The sequence below is a fragment of the Xiphophorus maculatus genome, chromosome 20, assembly GCF_002775205.1.
Source record: "Xiphophorus maculatus strain JP 163 A chromosome 20, X_maculatus-5.0-male, whole genome shotgun sequence".
NCBI classification, from domain to species: domain Eukaryota; kingdom Metazoa; phylum Chordata; class Actinopteri; order Cyprinodontiformes; family Poeciliidae; genus Xiphophorus; species Xiphophorus maculatus.
Genome location: NC_036462.1, coordinates 29,513,587 through 29,532,266, shown reverse-complemented (window position 1 = coordinate 29,532,266; position 18,680 = coordinate 29,513,587). Strand labels below are relative to the sequence as shown.

The 18,680-nt window shown below is 39.1% G+C and overlaps 1 protein-coding gene across 4 annotated transcripts in view; it reads left to right on the top strand.

Annotated features, from left to right (window-relative positions):
* Positions 1-18,680, top strand: part of slc2a9 (solute carrier family 2 member 9) — a 118,696-nt gene that overhangs the window by 21,029 nt on the left and 78,987 nt on the right. For all 4 annotated transcript variants that reach the window (XM_023324771.1, XM_023324770.1, XM_023324769.1 and 1 more), the window contains 2 exons: positions 7,064-7,188; positions 8,750-8,895. In XM_023324771.1, the coding sequence (XP_023180539.1) occupies positions 7,064-7,188; positions 8,750-8,895 (271 nt within the window). The remainder of the gene's footprint in view (positions 1-7,063; positions 7,189-8,749; positions 8,896-18,680) is intronic.

Genomic DNA, 18,680 nt, shown 5'->3' with positions numbered 1-18,680 from the left:
GAAGCGACTAGGCGGTTTAAAAATTTTGAATTTTAAGGTCGCCGCAAAAATCGCAAAAGAAATTGCTCAACGGCAGCAACTAGCAATTTTCAAAAGACCCATTGCTATTCACTTACTTCATCGTAGAGACTTGAAATTCGGTACAGTTGTAGAGCTCACTAAGACGCTCAGAATTTACAAGTAATGTCATAGTGCAAGTATCGCAGGAAGTCGGCCATTTTGTATTGAAGGTCCATTTTTTACCTCGAGTTTGACGTTTACAGCCTTCGTATTTGATCGAACTCCTCCTAGGGATTTCGATTGATCGGCTTCAAACTCGGCCAGTCTGATCATAAGGCATGTCTGATTTAAAGTTATCAAATTGGTGAGTTTTGGAGCATGTTGAAGGGGGGTTAGCAGGGGTCAAAGTTCACCTACACGCCATGAAACAAAAACCTCTTATATTTCCTATACAAAAACACATAGAGGGACCAAACTTTCAGTGATTGATCGTCATCCGGTGTCCTAAAATACCCTGCAGTGAATTTTTTTTTTATGTAGGCCACGCCCCCTGAGAGCAGGAAGTGTAATGTTTTACTGTGAACGGCCGCTATCTTAGCCCTTTGACCTAATCAACATGAAACTGTGCCCAGAGACAGAAGACATGTTGGTGTGTTGTGGATTCCAACCCCGACCGGCTGCGATGAAGCAGGTGGGCGTGGCGGCGTTGCGAATGCCATCGAATTTCGTTTGGCTCTGAATTCCACAGTTTCGGGGTGAGCTGCTCCAAACTCACTAGGATGGATCCTTATCCATCCCCGAACAGGAATCCATAGCGATATTTGGTGGGCGTGGCCTAATTTTTCTACATTGCCCCATAGAATATTTTAAAAAATCAGCCCCAAGACATGCTTTGACTTAGAATTACGAAACTTGGTACACATGTGTATCTTGTCAGGACGTACAAAAAAGTCTCTTAGAGCCATGCTCTAAACCCAACAGGAAGTCGGCCATTTTAGATTGAAGTTCATTTGACCTCGATTTTGACGTTTACAGCCTTCGTATTTGATCGAACTCCTCCTAGGGATTTCGATTGATCGACTTCAAACTTGGTCAGTCTGATCATAAGGCATGTTTAATTTAAAGTTATCAAATTGGTGAGTTTTGGAGCATGTTGAAGGGGGGTTAGCAAGGCTCAAAGATCCCCTGTGATTGACTGTGTAATATGTTACACAGTCAATTACAAAGGGGATTATTTTGTCATGTGTAAGGCAATGCTGCCCTCTGGTGTCGAATTACTGAAATAATGAAACTATTTCAGTAATTTCAGTAATTCGACACCAGAGGGCAGCATTGCCCTACGGAATGACAGTTCAATGTTGAATTGAAGAGGAAAAAATTAAATAATTTGTAATTCTAACACAAAAACTCACAGAGACACCAAAGTTTGAGTTATTGATCATTATCTTGTGTCCAATAATATCCAATGGTCAAATGATGACATCACGTAGGCCACGCCCTCTGACAACAGGAAGTCTTGTATTTTTCTGTGAACGGTCGATAGCTTCTGCACCAAACTTTGCACGAGTGACCCTGGTGGGATCCTTGACGACCCTATGTCATCATATTATGACGTCATCTAAGCCCCGCCCCCTCAGAACAGGAAGTGCCGTTTTTTTACTTGGAAAGCTCCGTTTATGGCTCTCTTGACCTAATCAAGATGATTCGGATGATAAACTCTGTCAATGCTCGCTGCTGGCTGAACCTTGTGGGCGTGGCCAAATGGCGAATATCAGTCCCTCGCCATATTCATACGTTTGGCTCTAATTCACACATAGATCATCCGATTGGCGCCAAACTGGATATGTATGACCTTTGTTCACCTCTAAAGAGCCCGACGGGTTTGAAATGTAATTTGGCTCCACTGCGCCCCCTAAGTTAATACATCGGCTGTGTCTCCTCGATGCATCGACCGATCTGCACCAGATTTTTTGACAGTCGTCGGGGAGCGCTGCCGAACGCATTCACGCGTGTCGCCTGGTGGATGGGCGTGGAAAATGCGCGACAGCTTCTGCGGTGGCTAGCGGGCGGCGGTGCTGGAAACTGCGGCAGAGCTTCTGCGGTGGGGAGTTGGCTGCGGCTCTGGAAATTGTGCGAGAGCTTCTGCGGTGGCTGGAACCCCCGCGGTGGCCAATAGGCCGGAGCGGCGCTTGCTACGAGGGCCGCCCGAGGCTGCTTGCAGCTTTAATTATTACGATTCTTCCACCCTCTTCGCGTGGCTTTTTGGGGGCTTTATCATATTCAAAAACTCACCAAACTTGGCGGTCGCGACTAGAAAATTTCAAAATTTTGAATTTTAAGGTTGTCGCAAAAATTGCAAAAAAAATTGCTCAACGGCGGCAACTAGCAATTTTCTGTTGACACAATGGTATGAACGTACTTCATCATAGAGACATGAAATTTGGTACACTTGTAGAGCTCACCAAAAGACTCAGAACTTACATTTAATGTTATAAGCCAACTATCACAGGAAGTCGGCCATTTTGTATTGAAGGTCCATTTTTGACCTCGTTTTTGACGTTTACAGCGTTCGTATTTGATCGAACTCCTCCTAGGGATTTCGATTGATCGGCTTCAAACTTGGTCAGTCTGATCATAAGGCATGTTTGATTTAAAGTTATCAAATTGGTGAGTTTTGGAGCATGTTGAAGGGGGGTTAGCAGGGGTCAAAGTTCACCTACTCGCCATTAAAAACGAAACTCTTATATTTCCTATACAAAAATACATAGAGGCACCAAACTTTCAGTGATTGATCGTCATCGGGTGTCCTAAAATACCCTATGGTGAAATGATGACATCACTTAGGCCACGCCCCCTGAGAACAGGAAGTGTCATGTTTTACTGTGAACAGTCGCTATCTTAGCCCTTTGACCTAATCAACATGAAACTGTGTCCAGAGACAGAAGACATGTTGGTGTGTTGTGGATTCCAACCCCGACCGGCTTTGAGATAGCAGGTGGGTGTGGCGGCGTGGCGAAGTGACCTGTAACGCCATTGCCATACGTTTGGCTCTGAATTCCACAATTTCGGGCTCAGCTCCTCCAAACTCACTAGGATGGATCCTTATCCACCTACCGACAGGAATTCATAACAAAATTTGGTGGGCGTGGCCTAATTTTTCTATAGTACCCCCTAGAGCAGGGGTGGGCACTCCTGGTCCTCGAGGGCCGGTGTCCTGCAACTTTTAGATGCATCTCTACTTCAACACACCTGAGTCAAATAATGAGGTCGTTAACAGGACTCTGGAGAACTTGACTGCACTTAGGAGGAGATTCAGCTGTTGGATTCAGGTGTGTTGGACCAGGGAGACATCTAAGAGTTGCAGGACACCGGCCCTCGAGGACCGGGAGTGCCCACCCCTGCCCTAGAGTATTTTAAGTGAACAGCCCCAAGCCATGCTTTAACCTAGAATTACGAAACTTGGTACACATGTGTATCTTGTCAGGACGTACAAAAAAGTCTCATAGAGCCATGGTCGAATCCCAACAGGAAGTCGGCCATTTTGTATTGAAGGTCCATTTTTGACCTCGATTTTGACGTTTACAGCCTTCGTATCCTCCTAGGGATTTCGATTGATCGGCTTCAAACCCGGTCAGTCTGATCATAAGGCATGTTTGATTTAAAGTTATCAAAACGGTGACTGTATGAGCTTGCTGAAGGGGGGTTGCCAGGGGTCAAAGTTCACCTACTCGCCATGAAACACGAAACTCTTATATATCCTGCACAGAAACTCACAGAGACACCAAACTTTCAGTTATTGATCATCATTAGGTGTCCTAAAAGTGACCTGTAACGCCGATGCCATACGTTTGCTTCTAGATTCCACATGTTTCGACCGAGCTGCACCAAACGTGGCCTGAGTGATGCTGGTGGGATGCCCGTCGATCCTACGTCATCATATTATGACGTCATCTAAGCCCCGCCCCCTCACAACAGGAAGTGCTATTTTTTTCCTTGGAAACTTTCATCTATGGCTCTCTTGACCTAATCAAGGTGATTCTGTGTTGGATGACAGATAGGAAGTTGGTCTCACTTGCTTTAAAGTGCCAAGAGTTTTCAATGGCGGCAACGCCGTTCGTATACGTTTGCCTCTACATTCCACATATTTTGACCGAGCTGCATCAAACTTGGCCTGAGTGATCCTGGTGGGATGCCCGTCGATCCTACGTCATCATATTATGAAGTCATCTAAGCCCCGCCCCCCCCAGAACAGGAAGTGCTGTTTTTTTCCTTGGAAAGCTCCGTTTATGGCTCTCTTGACCTAATCAAGATGATTCGGATGATAAACTCTGTCAATGCTCGCTGCTGCTGAACCGTGTGGGTGTGGCCAAATGGCGAATATCAGTCCCTCGCCATATTCATACGTTTGGCTCTAATTCACACATAGATCATCCGATTGGCGCCAAACTGGATATGTATGACCTTTGTTCACCTCTAAAGAGCCCAACGGGCTTGAAATGTAATTTGACTCCACTGCGCCCCCTAAGTTAATACATAGGCTGTATCTCCTCGATGCATCGACCGATCTGCACCAGATTTTTTGACAGTCGTCGGGGAGCGCTGCCGAACACATTCACGCATGTCGCCCGGTGGACGGGCGGGGAAAATGCGCGACAGCTAGTGCGTCGGCTAGCGGGCGGCGGTGCTGGAAACTGCGGCAGAGCTTCTGCAGTGGGGAGCGGGCTGCGGCTCTGGAAACCATGCGAGAGCTTCTGCGGTGGCTGGAACCCCCGCAGTGGCCAATAGGCCGGAGCGGCGCTTGCTGCGAGGGCCGCCCGAGGCTGCTTGCAGCTTTAATTATTATTATTATTTATTTTTTAGTCTTTCAGCTTGTTTAGTCTCAGTTCAAAGTTTGGGTTTCGAATTTGATTCTTAAAATGGTAATGTCTTCACAAGACAGTCTTGTGTGCATGCAGATGAATTCATACATATCCATAAGGCCTGTTTCATTTTGTTGACTTTCAGAGGTGTTCTTGGAGGGCATTTTGAAGAAAACCAATTTTCAAAGTTCCAGTTCTGAGGTTTTTCAGAATTGGATGTTTTATAAATGAGGTTATGAATCATATATGAACAAACCTCTGTTAAATTTTGAATATGTATAGGAACAGTATGATTGAGTTTGGTGTATGCATATGTGAGTGGGCTGGAGGCAGCTGGGAGTCAGAAAAACTATCAGACATACCAATAAATCGCCCTAGATGACTTACATTAGGAGAATAATATTTGTTCAAGTTATTTATTTATTTATTTTTAACTTTTAACCATGCCAATAATTTAATGCAAGTGTGGAAGGTCAAAATGTTGTAAAGTAGCAAGAAATAAGTAAGATAATTCTCATACAATGAGCTAACTTCAGTTTCTAAAGTCAATAATGTTGTCAAGCAATGTCCTTCCACCAGTCTGTGCACCTTCTCCATGGTAACCAGCTGTTGCACTGGTCAATGAGTAATACTAGCGTCAAATACTTGTATCAGTACTATGCCCTTTGTGTTTTAATGCAGGTATTCATTACAGTATCAGAATTTAGGTTGTACATTATTCCAGCTACTCTGTGATCTGGATTGGAGCATGGTACTGACAGTGCAGCCGCTATTAAACTGGTCAAAAGCAAAAATACAGCAGTCTGTTAGACACTGACTGATTTATGCCTAGCCTTCATTTGTAATAGTTATGATTATTTTTATTGCATTTTAATGCAAAAGGTGACATTTCGGATTAGAATATTACATCCTATTCAAAGACATTAATATAGCAATGTGGACTAAGGGAAAAATAAAAGGTTATTGGTATTTTTAATCTGCCTAAGGAGCCTCATCAGGAGCATATTCTAATTTGTTGAATATAACTAGATGAAACCATTTTAGTACAAGTTGGACTTCCTTTTACCACAATAATTCTTCTTGGCTTAGAAACATTCCTTAGAGATTTTGCATTGGTACAAATCCTTTCATCTAAAGATGTGCCTTTTTTGTTTTTCAAAACATGTTGAATTTTTCAGGCCTCATTCACCACTACAGAAAATATGACTTTGATCTCTTCTCAGTCATGCCAAAAATAAATAATTCCATGTCCACACTAGCTGACAGATTGAAGTATAATACAGCTTCTTCGGGTAGATTTAGCTCAAGATTACTCAGTAATGATGTGAGGTCGCCCAAGGGGCAAAAAGAATCACCTGCTAGATTAAATTTGAAGTCTCCGAGACGTTTCAAAGGGAAATTTCAATTTCATTTTAGGTGTGAAAGGAGGGGCATAATATGACAGTCTGTGCTTGCTTTGTAGGACATGGGAATTTGAAAAGCCTGTCTGAAGTTCTTTTTGCTTTAACTATTTTTCTGGGGCCCTTTTAGCTGGAAAACTCTTTGATAAAGTGGATTTTGTAACATGTCTGCAAGAGCTGCCTGAATGCACGGTTTGTGTAGATCTCTTTTCAGATTTCATTTGTGAATAAAAAAACTACCGACACCATTATTAGTCGGATCATTCCTCTGGCAGATGATTAGGTCGATTATGATTACACACATTGACACATTCAAGCATCTGTTCAGAAATGAGTGGTTTAACTTTCAGTTTTTCTTGGTCTGTGAAAAAGAAAATCAATTTGAATGAATCCTCCATGTATTGTTCTCCATCCACTTGACACAAGGGGCCTCCTACATTAAAACCCTTTTCTGCTTCCCTGGCCTTGAAGAATCCTTCACATCCAATGGTTTTTATCCCTTTTATGAACATCTAAAGCCACAAAAAAGTGAAGCTATTCTCTTCTTCTTTTGGCTGTCTCGAGTCCCGTCACTCCTGATTGTTCTTGCTTTGGAGTGCCTTGCGGAAATGTTTTGACAGAAGTCAGATATGCTTGCTGTTCTCCTTCTTTTATCACAATTAAAGCGCTGCAGACGTTTCAACAAAGGGCTTGAATAACTGGATTAGAATTCTATTCGGGTTTCATTGCCATCATGTCTATACTGCTGATCTTCTCCTCTTTCCTTTGTCATACAGAGTCACGTCTTGTCTTTCTGTTTTCCAGAAAGGGAACCTTGCTGCTGAATAACTGCTTTGCTGTGACGGCTGCTTTGTTGCTGTCACTGGGTGAGATGTCAAGATCTTTTGAGATGCTCATCATCGGCCGGATCGTTATAGGCGTGAACTCAGGTCAGTGTGCAATTAAAGGAAGCACGTTTTGTTGTTATTGGTCTACAACAAATCTTTCAGGTTTTGCTTATTTTGGTGAAACAACAGTGGGGGGAAAAAGGTTTAATTAACTATGTAAACATTTTGATACCCCTACAAATAATTTAATAATTTAAATGATAATTTTGATACCCCTCCAAATAACACCTAATGGCTCAGCTTTTTATCGCAGGTAAACAAATGCAGCAGACTGTATAAACCTGAGAGACCAAACACATCTGCAGAGAAACACTTTTCTGTTTCTTTCAAAATGCTCCAGCCTGAAATAATAATAATAATTTTAAAAAATCAGGTTTAAAGTGTGATCTTTCCAAAGACTAAGGCTGCTTGTCTGCGTAAATAAAACAAACAAAAAAAGAAAAAGAAGGAAAAAAAAAAGGTAAATATTATATTAGTCAAGAAAGTGTTCGGAGTTCATCAAGAGTCAAAAGCAATAAAGATAGGCAGATGTGCAAAATAACTTGCTTATCAAATATGAATTTGGTGGTGATCAGAGAGCAGAGAAGCTCTAATTGCCTTCTGTTCTGAGAGTTGCACCCAAACCGCAGAGGGGAAAAAAACAGCACTTAATCAGAGAATGACTCCAGGACAGCCTTGGCAACAACCATTCCTTACATATTCACACTATCAACAGTATGGGAACTATATGCTCGGATGCTCTCATCACCTAAACAAAACAAAATATATATTTGAAGCTGCAATAAAAACAAAACAAACAAAATACAAAACTAGCTCTCCTCACTTCAAGTGGATAATCATGAAGAACTTTTTTTCTTACACAACTAAACCTGCAAACTTGACTATCTTGTATGGAATTGCTTTAATTTGATTAATGAATTGACATTTTGAAAGTCATCGGCTTTACTAAATGTATTGATTTTCTAAAAGTTGTAGATTTTATGTGTGCCATTTGATAGAAACTGTTAGTGCAGCGTATTTTTATGACATCCTCAGGTCTCAGGAAAACATCTCTAAACGTCAGACAAAATGACCTCAGACCTTAGAGACAGCTGACAAAAAGTAACTATCAGGTTAACAGATTAAATGGTGTAAGACCAGATGGATTCAGACAAACCGGCATGATAATAATGGGACACAGACCTAATGGTATATTCTCAAATAGACTAAGAGCAAACTGAGTCAGGTGAAATGATTCGGACCAAACAGGTGTCGACCAAATAGACTCGGACCACGTGACATACTAAGCACCATCAGAACAAATTAACTTGGACACAAAACAATCATTTTTGGACAAAACAACCTAATTTAAAATGACATCAGATCAAACGTAATCAGACCAAGCTGACTGCTTGTGCCAGTACAGGTTTATTAGCGCTCCTGTCAAGATCCCATAAGGCTTAGAGCAGAGTTTTACTGAGTTTACTAAACACAATAGAGACCAATATGTTATTGGGTAATTCTCTTCCGTAGATTATGTGATCTTTTTTGTTTTCTTACTTGTTTCTACTCCCTTTTCACTTGATTCTATTACGTGACCTTTGTTTTTTTTTTTTTCCTCTAGGTATATCACTTAGTGTCCTCCCGATGTACCTGGGAGAGATTTCCCCTAAACATATCAGAGGCTCCATTGGCCAGTTCAACTCCATCCTGATCTGCTTGGGCGTGTTCACAGGACAAGTGTTGGGTCTGCCCGAGCTCTTGGGTCAGGTCGGTGAGCAAACAAATATAATGTGCCCTCATGTGTAAGCAGTGGATTTTTACAATTTATCACTGATGAATGATTGTTATTGCTTTGATGAAGTTGGAAAATTAAAGAAAAGGCATAGAAATCACATAATCCTTGAAGTACAGTGGTACATATGACGGCGGTGTTCTGTGATTGGATAAGGGGCTGATGTAATTTCCAAATCCAGGTGGAGAAGCTCCTTTCATGGTCTGCTTTAGTAACATGTCATGGTATAAAAGCAGAGTGGGCAGAGTGTGAACGCCTTTTAAACATCATCTGGATTTCAGCTGCACAGCAGCATATCTATCAAATCTGCTGGATCATTTACACGCCTGTCTGTGCATTAATTTGCAGGTGGCTGCTGGTATTTTTTTTTCTCTCAGTCTATTATATAAATTTTTCAACATTTAATAACACAATAAACCTTAATCGCGCTGACAGATAATCAGTTTTTCCGGACTCCTTTTACCGGTGAATGATTTTCCCTCCACGCTGGCCTGACCTGAACCATGACAAATTATAGCTGAGAAAAACATTACCAATTGCCTCTTCCACTATGAGACATAGATTTTTTTTTATTTTTTTTAGTTTAATAATGATTTCTTATTTTTTTGTGTTGATTTGTTTAATTTCCAGGTCCGCTTTGACAGTTCACTGACGACTCCTTATATATTTTGCTGCATTCTCTTGTATTTGCTATAGACACTTCCCTTGAAGTCTATTGAATAAGTCAAGTAGAAAACAATGCTGAGGGCGGCTGGTGACACAGTTGATTACTGAAAGGGTATATGGCAAGGTGTGAATAAGAAAATGTTAAAAGCTTGAAGGCATGGTCCGGTGTTCATGTAAAAATAAGTTTCAGCAAACATCCAGCTTCTGCGAACATTCAGCTTCTTCATACAACCTCCACACGGTTGCTGTTTTGTTCATATGCCACCAGCAAAACGTGACACTTTCAGGATTTTGTCATTTGCTCCAAATCTCTTAGCTCTACTGGGTTGAAAAAGAAAACACACACGGCTGAGCAGGAGATGTTTAGGTGGTCCCTAAAAATGAGTTATACTGACTAAATCTCTGCTGACAAAGGAGTGGCGCTGCATACGTTTTCTAACACATTTAGCTCAAACATAGTAAAATATTGTTGCAACTCAGGGTAATTATTGTGGCTAATCATGCAACTGTGCTTTTGTGGGAGATCAGTTACTGACTCAACGTCATCTGCAGACATCAGCAGATGTTTAGCTCTGACAGAGGGCACATAAAAGTAAAAGATAAGATTTTCCTACCAGATGACCAACAGCTGCGGTTGCCTTGCGGCAAATCAGTCAGCATACACCCATGAAAAAGGTGTTTTGTTTCAAGAAAACAGAACACGTCCTACGTACAACAAAAGTTCATCAGAGTCTGTGGTTTCCAAATTATTTTCATGCATGGTACAAATAACTTCCTGTTTCAAGAGAGATGTTCTTTTTTTAAATTAAAAACATTGGCAAGGCTGGTAGTAATTAATTTAATCTTTTATACTTCAAGGAATTAAGGATTAGGTCTTTACTACCATTTAGCTTTCACACTAAGAACAGCCCTACCCCTTAGTGTTAACATGCAAAACTTTGAAAATAAGAAATTGTTGTAATGAAGAAGAGTAAATAAATTAACTCAACTTTGTAGATTTTTTAATCAAATGACTTTACAGCGCAGCCACGTTCACCCATAAACATGTAAAAGGAGGAAGCCGGGATCGAACCTACAGCTTTTTGGGCTCTAAGACAAGTGCTCTTAATGATCCACTGTCACCCCACGACGGTAAATGAAATCATGTGAAAATAGTATTTTACATTTACTTAAGTTATTGTCTGATGTTAGAGTTTGTTTAACCTGAAAAATTTACTGAAATATTTTAGTGCCACAACAAAATCAAATTCAAAAGACGTCTGCAACCACAAAAAGTACTTTTTCACGTCACTGTAAACCTGAAAGACAAACTTTTTCTCGTTTGCTAGTCAAAATGGTCTGAGTCAATAGTATACACAAAATAAAGACACAAACACACAGCTTGATACCTAAACTTTGTCAGGATTAATGGTTGGTTTAACATTGAAACCAACCAGGTTTGTTTTATAGTACAGTTAGCTGTTCTATAAGAACTATATTTAATAAGCGTCAGCCACTTTGGTGCTGAGCCAGATATCTGCTTTGCTAATAAATCACCTTCACTTGTATGCATTGAAATGACCTTGCTTTCCTCTCCTCCCTAATCTCTTATATTGAATTGCAGTCGGGAAAGCACACCGGTCATAAATTGTGCAGCACCAGGAAGTTTTTCCCACGATACCAGAAGAGTTAACGTTATGCACGACCACTCTTCACGTTGCTGTGGCTATTTTTAGCATCAGCTTTAATAATTCATCACCTACAAATAATCATTAGAAGGTGCAGTTGAAACCAGATACAGAACAGCTCAAAACAAAATCAGACTCATTTTTTCCTTTTTAGCTCAGTTGGGATGAAACAACTGAGATAGCGGTTTCTATTTGTCTTCTGTTTGCTTAATCCCAAGAAAATGGACTAAAGAATTTTTTGTTTTATTTTCTTAAAAATCCAAAAATTCCCAGAAAGAAATATTATAATACCTTCAGACAATTTGGGAAAACTCCAGTGAGAATGTCATGACTTTGTAAGCTTTGGAACAACTTAAAAGCAACATCAAACACATCATGAAAATTTCCATTGAAATCAGCCGAGATTTCAGGAAAAATGTCCAGCTGTGAAAAGTTGTGTTTTGGTGCAAAAATGTGTGTCAACCCCAGAACATGAGCAACAGTGTGGGAGCAAAGCAAACTACAAATTTTATAAAGCAGTTCAGTCAGGAGTAAGGGACAAAATTCCAACAAAGATTTGTGAGGAACTTGTGAAAAGATTCCCAGAAGAAGTTTCTGTTTAAAAACAATTTTAACAAATACTAAGAAAATGCATATAAGCTTATATTTAAGTGTTCCCCACAAACCCTTGCTGCTAAAACATACAAGAATTATTACAATCCTGTTTGTACAACAATGAGTGAAAATGTGCATTTAACATTCTGTATTTACAGACATTAGTAAATAAATACAATAGTTCTGATCCCATGGGATATTTTCCCATTTTTGCTGTTTTTATAAATCAATAATGATTAACAAAAAAAAATAATTATAAAACAATTCAAAAGTACCCCTTTAATGTAAAAGTGAAGACCAATTTTTACAAAATAATCACAATGATTTTATTTTCCTTCTGCATCAATACACTACTTTCTGTTCATCTATCACAAAACGTTGCTCATAAAATACACAACATTTAGTTGTAATCTTACTCCATCAAAACTAAATGACTGTTTTGTGGTTTATCACACAGCAGAACATGCAAAGGATGAAAATCTACTAAAGGAAATGAAATTGTACACTATCTTGGATGAATTACATGATGCTGGGGATTCATATTCGAGTTATTCTGTGCTTACAAATGCTTTGAACAATTTAAGACAACAAACTCATTCTATTAAAGAAAAGGAAAAAATGATCTCTAATATTTTATATCTATTTTCTATTTTAAAATGCATTTAATTTGACTTTTAAACATCCCTAATGAAACTCGCATGTGTTATTTGTAGGTAGAATACTCATATTTACTTTTCTCTTATCCACTTTTGGCCCCCTGGCATTATGCCTAATGAGTTACCTTATGAGGCCATCCAGACAACTTTCATGATCTGGACTCTCGAGTCAGCCGGCTACCCCTCCACATCTTCCTTGCGACATTAATGTAAGAGTTGGCCACAAAGGTTTAAATGCCAAGGTCTTTCTAACTGATGAGGTCTCACAGCTCTGCTCTGACTTTTTCAACTCCGCGGCCTCTCAGCAGATCGTTCCAGTTTGGCTTTGACATTCAAGCCCGAGCTGGTGCTGGGGAGAGCGAGAGGGAGAAAACCCATTTCTGCTCACACTTAATTATTTTTCTTCACTTTCCCAGGCTAGCTGCCAACATCGCCCATCAGGCACCTCTGTTAAAAAAAAAAAAAAACTTTTACCCTTCACTTCACAGTACGTGTCTGGGTCTATCTGTCTGTCTTATTTCGTTTAGATAGCACCAGAAATTGTCAGTCACACCTTGTTAACCCAGAGGAAGTGTTACTCTGTCCCTTCACACCTTATTGGCTATTGTAGCAAAAACATTGGGTATGGTCGGTGTTGATTCCGCTTGCCACTGAAAGATTGTCATGACAGGGATCCATCATATGCCCGCTCAGTTATTTGCGTGCTGCATTCTTAGTTTATCTTTTAGGCCCAGAAACAGACATGAGCCTAAGGCACATGAGCTTTGAAAGCCAATCTGTTATGTCATGAGAACAGAGTGCTAATAATCAACAGCTCTCCTCTTGGCACACTTTGTAGACTTTAGATTACCAGTTACTTTTGGCACTGTATTAAAAAAAAATTAACTATGGAATATGTCTTCTGAAATTAATTAACCATTTTTATAGCTTGCAATTATATCTGTTGGTACTTGTTGATGTTCAGTTGCGATCAGTTATGATTGCAAAAAAAAAAAAAAATTAAAAAATGCAGTAAAACTAAAATTGAAATGAACTTATATTTAAGTGTTCCCCCAAAAGAGTTCAGAGAGCTTTTGCTTTTCATGATTTCTAGAAATTTACATTTAAAATGTTTTGGACCTGGATCCGTACATGTATATACATACGTACATCTCTTTTCTTCTGCTCATCCAAGATCTATTTGGAGTTTTCAATTAGAAAAAATAAGGATGTACTATAAATTCAAACTTGTGCATCTACTCCTCCTTTTAAAATTTAGTGAAGTTGTTGTGTCATCATTGCACTCTGAAAAAAGAAACACATTTTTAAATGCATCACTGAAGGCCAAAAATAAATGACATTGTTGGCATGACGACTGTATGCAAACTTGTGACCAGGACTGTAGGTACCAATGACCCAGCGAAGATACTTTTATACGATAATTAGGTTTTATTATATTAAAACATAATAATGCGTGCTATCAAGAACACTGTTGAATATTATTGAAAAGTTAATTTATTTTTTTCACACTGCGCATATTAATTACACACAGACTGAATTTGAAGCCATTATTTCTATTAAGTATTAGAATTTTCCGCTTGGAGCAAATTAAAACATGACATTTAAGAATAAAATGTTACATCAGACCAAAAAAAAAAATCATTTTTATACAGAAATGTACCCTTGATGAAAACCTATGTTTAATCTTACAAACAAGCCATCAGAGCACATTTCAATTTACTGCCATGTACCTGTATAATGTCAGACTCTTGGCTACTTGAAATTCATTCATTTGGGAAAGTGTGTTGAATATTATTGTCTCAACTACTCTTAGCCTGCCTGGTTTTAATCTAATTCAGGGGTTTTTGACTCTTAATTGTTCATTAACAAAATATTAGGACATGGTGTACATCGTCTGATCAAAAATATTGCCATCATTAAAATTACGAACAAATATTTTGATATCAGGTCTCTGTTTCGTTATTTGTCTGAAACTGAAGTTGATGTATTTTTGTGAAAATTGAACGCGGCAACATAAGCCTTTAAATCCTCTTTCTGCTTCATGTTTTGTATGGCTTCTAACCTTATGCCACAAATATATGTAATGCACGCTTCCAGCAGAGCATTTGAACCCATTCAGGCATTTAAAATAGGAGTGACAAACACCTTTTCAAGCCAGTGAATCTTGTATGACGCACCTTTTTACATTATGCCAATGGACAGCCCATGTAGAAGGCTGATGGTTGTGAATAACCCTTTTTCTCTTTCTTGTGCTATATCTTCCTCGGCTGTGCCTTGCCTGTCATTCAGCAGAGCATATTGATTTTTAAAGAACTTATTTTGCTGTGGATCTTTTCTCTGAGAAAAATAGCTGCCACATATTTGTCAGAGGACGTGCTTTTTAAAGTATATATATTTTTTCCTGAAATTATGTGGTTTGATTTCTACTTTTTTTTAATGTCATCCATCTGTCGTCTATACCCGCTTATCCTTGCCGGATAAGGGGGCGACTAACAGTCTCTGGATCCATTACAATGCAACACAGAGACTCACAGGAATGTGTGTTGCAAGCACATTATTCATTGCTAACGGCAATTTAGAGAGACCAATTAACCTTACAGTCATGGGTTAGGACTGTGTGACAAAGTCAGGGTAGCCTGAGAAAATTAACGCATTCAGAAAACCCTCAAGCCAGGATTAAAACCCACATCCTTCTGGCTGCAAGGCAACAAACAGTGCACCACCAGGCCACTTGCCATATGTGTACAAAGAGTTTAGATGACAAGCAAAGTACATGGTTAAATTTTGCTCTGTTCCAAAATTTGGTTTTTATCTCACATTTATAGGTTCATTCAAGGTCTGACTTTAAGTTCATCAAATCAAAGACACTTTAAAGTTTGGGACAGGGGACTTTATTACTCAACCAAGAACTAAGTTTGTCGTAATAGACAATAAATCAATTGAATGCATGATAAATTAAAACAAGCTCGATAATTTCCATTTACAGAATGGTTTGTTTTTCTCGCGTCTCTTGCTCTTTCTACCAAAGACTGGATGATAAAATACCTCAGTCTGGTGCATTGGTCTTTACTTGATCCTTTTTTGAAGGACAATTTACAGAGACTAGTGTCTCTGTAATGTGCATTTTATTTGTTCTTTTGATTGATTTGGATATTTAAAATGTCTTCCAGTTTCAATGCTAAATGTTTGTTAGAGGTTTATTGAGCTCTGAGTGGGTGTACTTGCATTATTTTGCCATTACCATTATATTACTTCACAGTGGTCTCAGAAGAATTTATTGCAATAAGTTCTGAGACAATTTATTGTTCAGCAAAATTTGTTATTGTGACAGAAATACCAAGAACAGAAGATTTGTTTTTAAAAAATGCAATAAAAATGTGGAACTCATCAGAGTTACAGACTTCTCACACAAATGTGCAGAAGCAACCCCTAGATCAGTGATTCCCAAAGATTTTCTGCACCACATGTCCAATAAAGTATTGTGTCAGACATGGTAGGAATGCAGGAAAGGCTCAGACACACAGAGATCAGGGATGGGATGAATTGAGGGCAAAGGTCGGAATCCGTGTCCAGAAAGCAGAAATAAACGTAGAGTCTAACGGGAAAAAGACTGAACAAAACAGAACCTCAATAGAGCAGAACACAGGTGAGAGGCAGAAGAATAACAAGCAGGGAGAGGTAGACTGTGTAAACTGATTTCTGCCTCACAGGCGAGCAAGAAATGGAAACCAAACGACTGAAGCATTACAGACTAGATTCTTAATCTATATATATTGATTTGACCCATGTCACATTTTAAACTATCTTCCTAAATACAGTATATTATGGCTGTCACGTGTCTCTCCGAAGCTGCTATGGATTCTGCCATTTCGGACTTAGGCGAGAGATGATATGTGGTAAATGCATCAACATGCTGGGTTGGCCTTTGAACGCGAACTCCATCAGGCTTCCTCTCCATGACGGCTTCTGTTAATGGGAGCTGGTCCAAGATGTCATTCGTTGTCGACTGCCAAATTGTGATAAGCCGTGACAAATGATAATTAATGTAACCTTGGCGCTCAGCGTCTGACCTTTTCCCAGTAGAGAGCATGTTTATTTAGGTTTTGCAGGAGCAGGCCCTTAGCCAGTCTGTCACTAATGGCCCATGGGATTCCGAGGCCATCAGCATGCCTCAGACAAAGACAAAGGTTCAATTTAGCTGCCTTAATGAGCTTTATTTATACTCTGTGTTCTCCATCAGTCTATAGCTTCAGAGAGTTGCGCAAATTGACAAAAAAGGTTGATGGATTGTTTTAGCCTATCGGGGAACTGTTATTCTTGTTCACGCTAAATAGTCAGTACTCTTGGTTTTACACATTGAGGTCAATGAAATACATTGAACAGGGTGAGATTCACTTTTTGTGTGACTGAACTTTAAATTGTTGGCTGTGGAAACATGGATGGTGTTGAACATGGCACAAGAGCTTTGCTAAGCTACATTTTCTGATGATTGGTATGTGTGTCCACACACTTTCTTGTCTCTTGTCAAACTCACATCGTCAGTGGAGATGAATCGCTCAGTTTTTGACGTGCAGAAGTGCTGCTGGTGAGATTTGATTGGGTTAAGACCTGTGGAAGCTTTCTACAACACCAGTGTATATCCTGGGAGATTGGTTGTCTGCAGTATCCATCATCTTTGCAGCAAGCTTTGCTGCAAAGATCTGAAATCTGATTCATGGAACTAGAATATTGAATAGAGCTTTTCTTTTTAATTTTGTCTGATTTTTATGTTGAAAATAACCTTGTTGAAATGTAGAGTAAATATAGAGCAGGTGGGGTATAAGTAGCATGTTGTCTTACATTGTCTTCGTCCATTCACGGTACTAAACATGGCTAATAAATAAAGAAAATAGCTAAGAAGCTTATTTTAAGGAAAATCCTACTCCCCCACTAGCAGGCAATGCTCTGCTAGTGGTTGTGCTAATGTTAATGCACTGCCTTCTGATTTTTACTTCTGCAAAAATAAAACTCAGATGTTCACTTTGTGGCACTTGGTTACCAGAAAATGCGCTTGTCTCTTAGCAACAGATTAACAACAAATATTGTTATTGTTCAAAAAACGTAAGATTTCTTCTGCTCTTTTGAAATAACTACTTATCTTACACTACTTAACAAGAATTGTGCAGTTGGTAAATTTTTCAGAAAAATGTTAATTATTATTTTTTTTGGTGTTTTACAATTTTTTTTAGTATCATTGGTGGTAAATATATTATACAACAGACATTCAGCACAAAAGGACTTCGTGGCAGTTCGTTACCAGAAAAAAACTCATCTCTTAACACCAAGCTAATTATTGTTTATAGAACATAAGTTCTTATGAAATACTGTTTATCAGCTTAGACACAAGAAATTTACAGTTGGTAAATTATGCAAAAGTAAAAGTCAGATGTTCACTTAGTGGCACTTGGCTACCACTCATCACTTAGCAACAGGTTAACAACAAATATTGTTATTGTTCAAAAAATATAAGATTTCTTCTGCTCTTTTGAAATACTACTTATCTTAAACTACATAACAAGAATTATGTTGTTGGTGATTTTTTTTCAGAATTTGAAAATGATTTTTTTTTCTTTTGTCATTAGTGGTAAATATATTATAAGACATTCAACACAAAAGATCTGATTTATACTTCATGACAGTGTCATGTTCTGTGTTTTTCTGTGTATGTATTTAGAGTTTTCTGTGTCCCTGAGTCTTCGTGTTCTCCTGTCTTCCCCTTGATTGTTTCCCAGGTGTGTCTTGTTTCTGTGATTACCCTCCTGTGTATTTAGTGTCACCTGTGTCTCTGTGTCTTTGTCGGGTCCTTGTCTAATGTGCGCTCAGTCCTTCATGTGTCCATTCGTAATTCAGTTGCTACCGGCGTTGAGCCCTGGCTTCCGCTCAGTCGTGCTGCCTGAGTTTTTTGGACTAGTTTTGGACTAGTCCAAAAAACTACTAAATAATTGACTTTATTTATCATTAAAACAACCATCAATCATCTCACCTGGGTTATCTGCGTCTTCCTCACCACCTCTCACCACCGCAATTCCTGACAGACAGTTCGTTACCATAAAAAAAAAACGCTCATCTCTTAACACCAAGCTAATTATTGTTTAGAAAACTTTAGCTATTTTGAAATATTGTTTATCTGCTTAGACA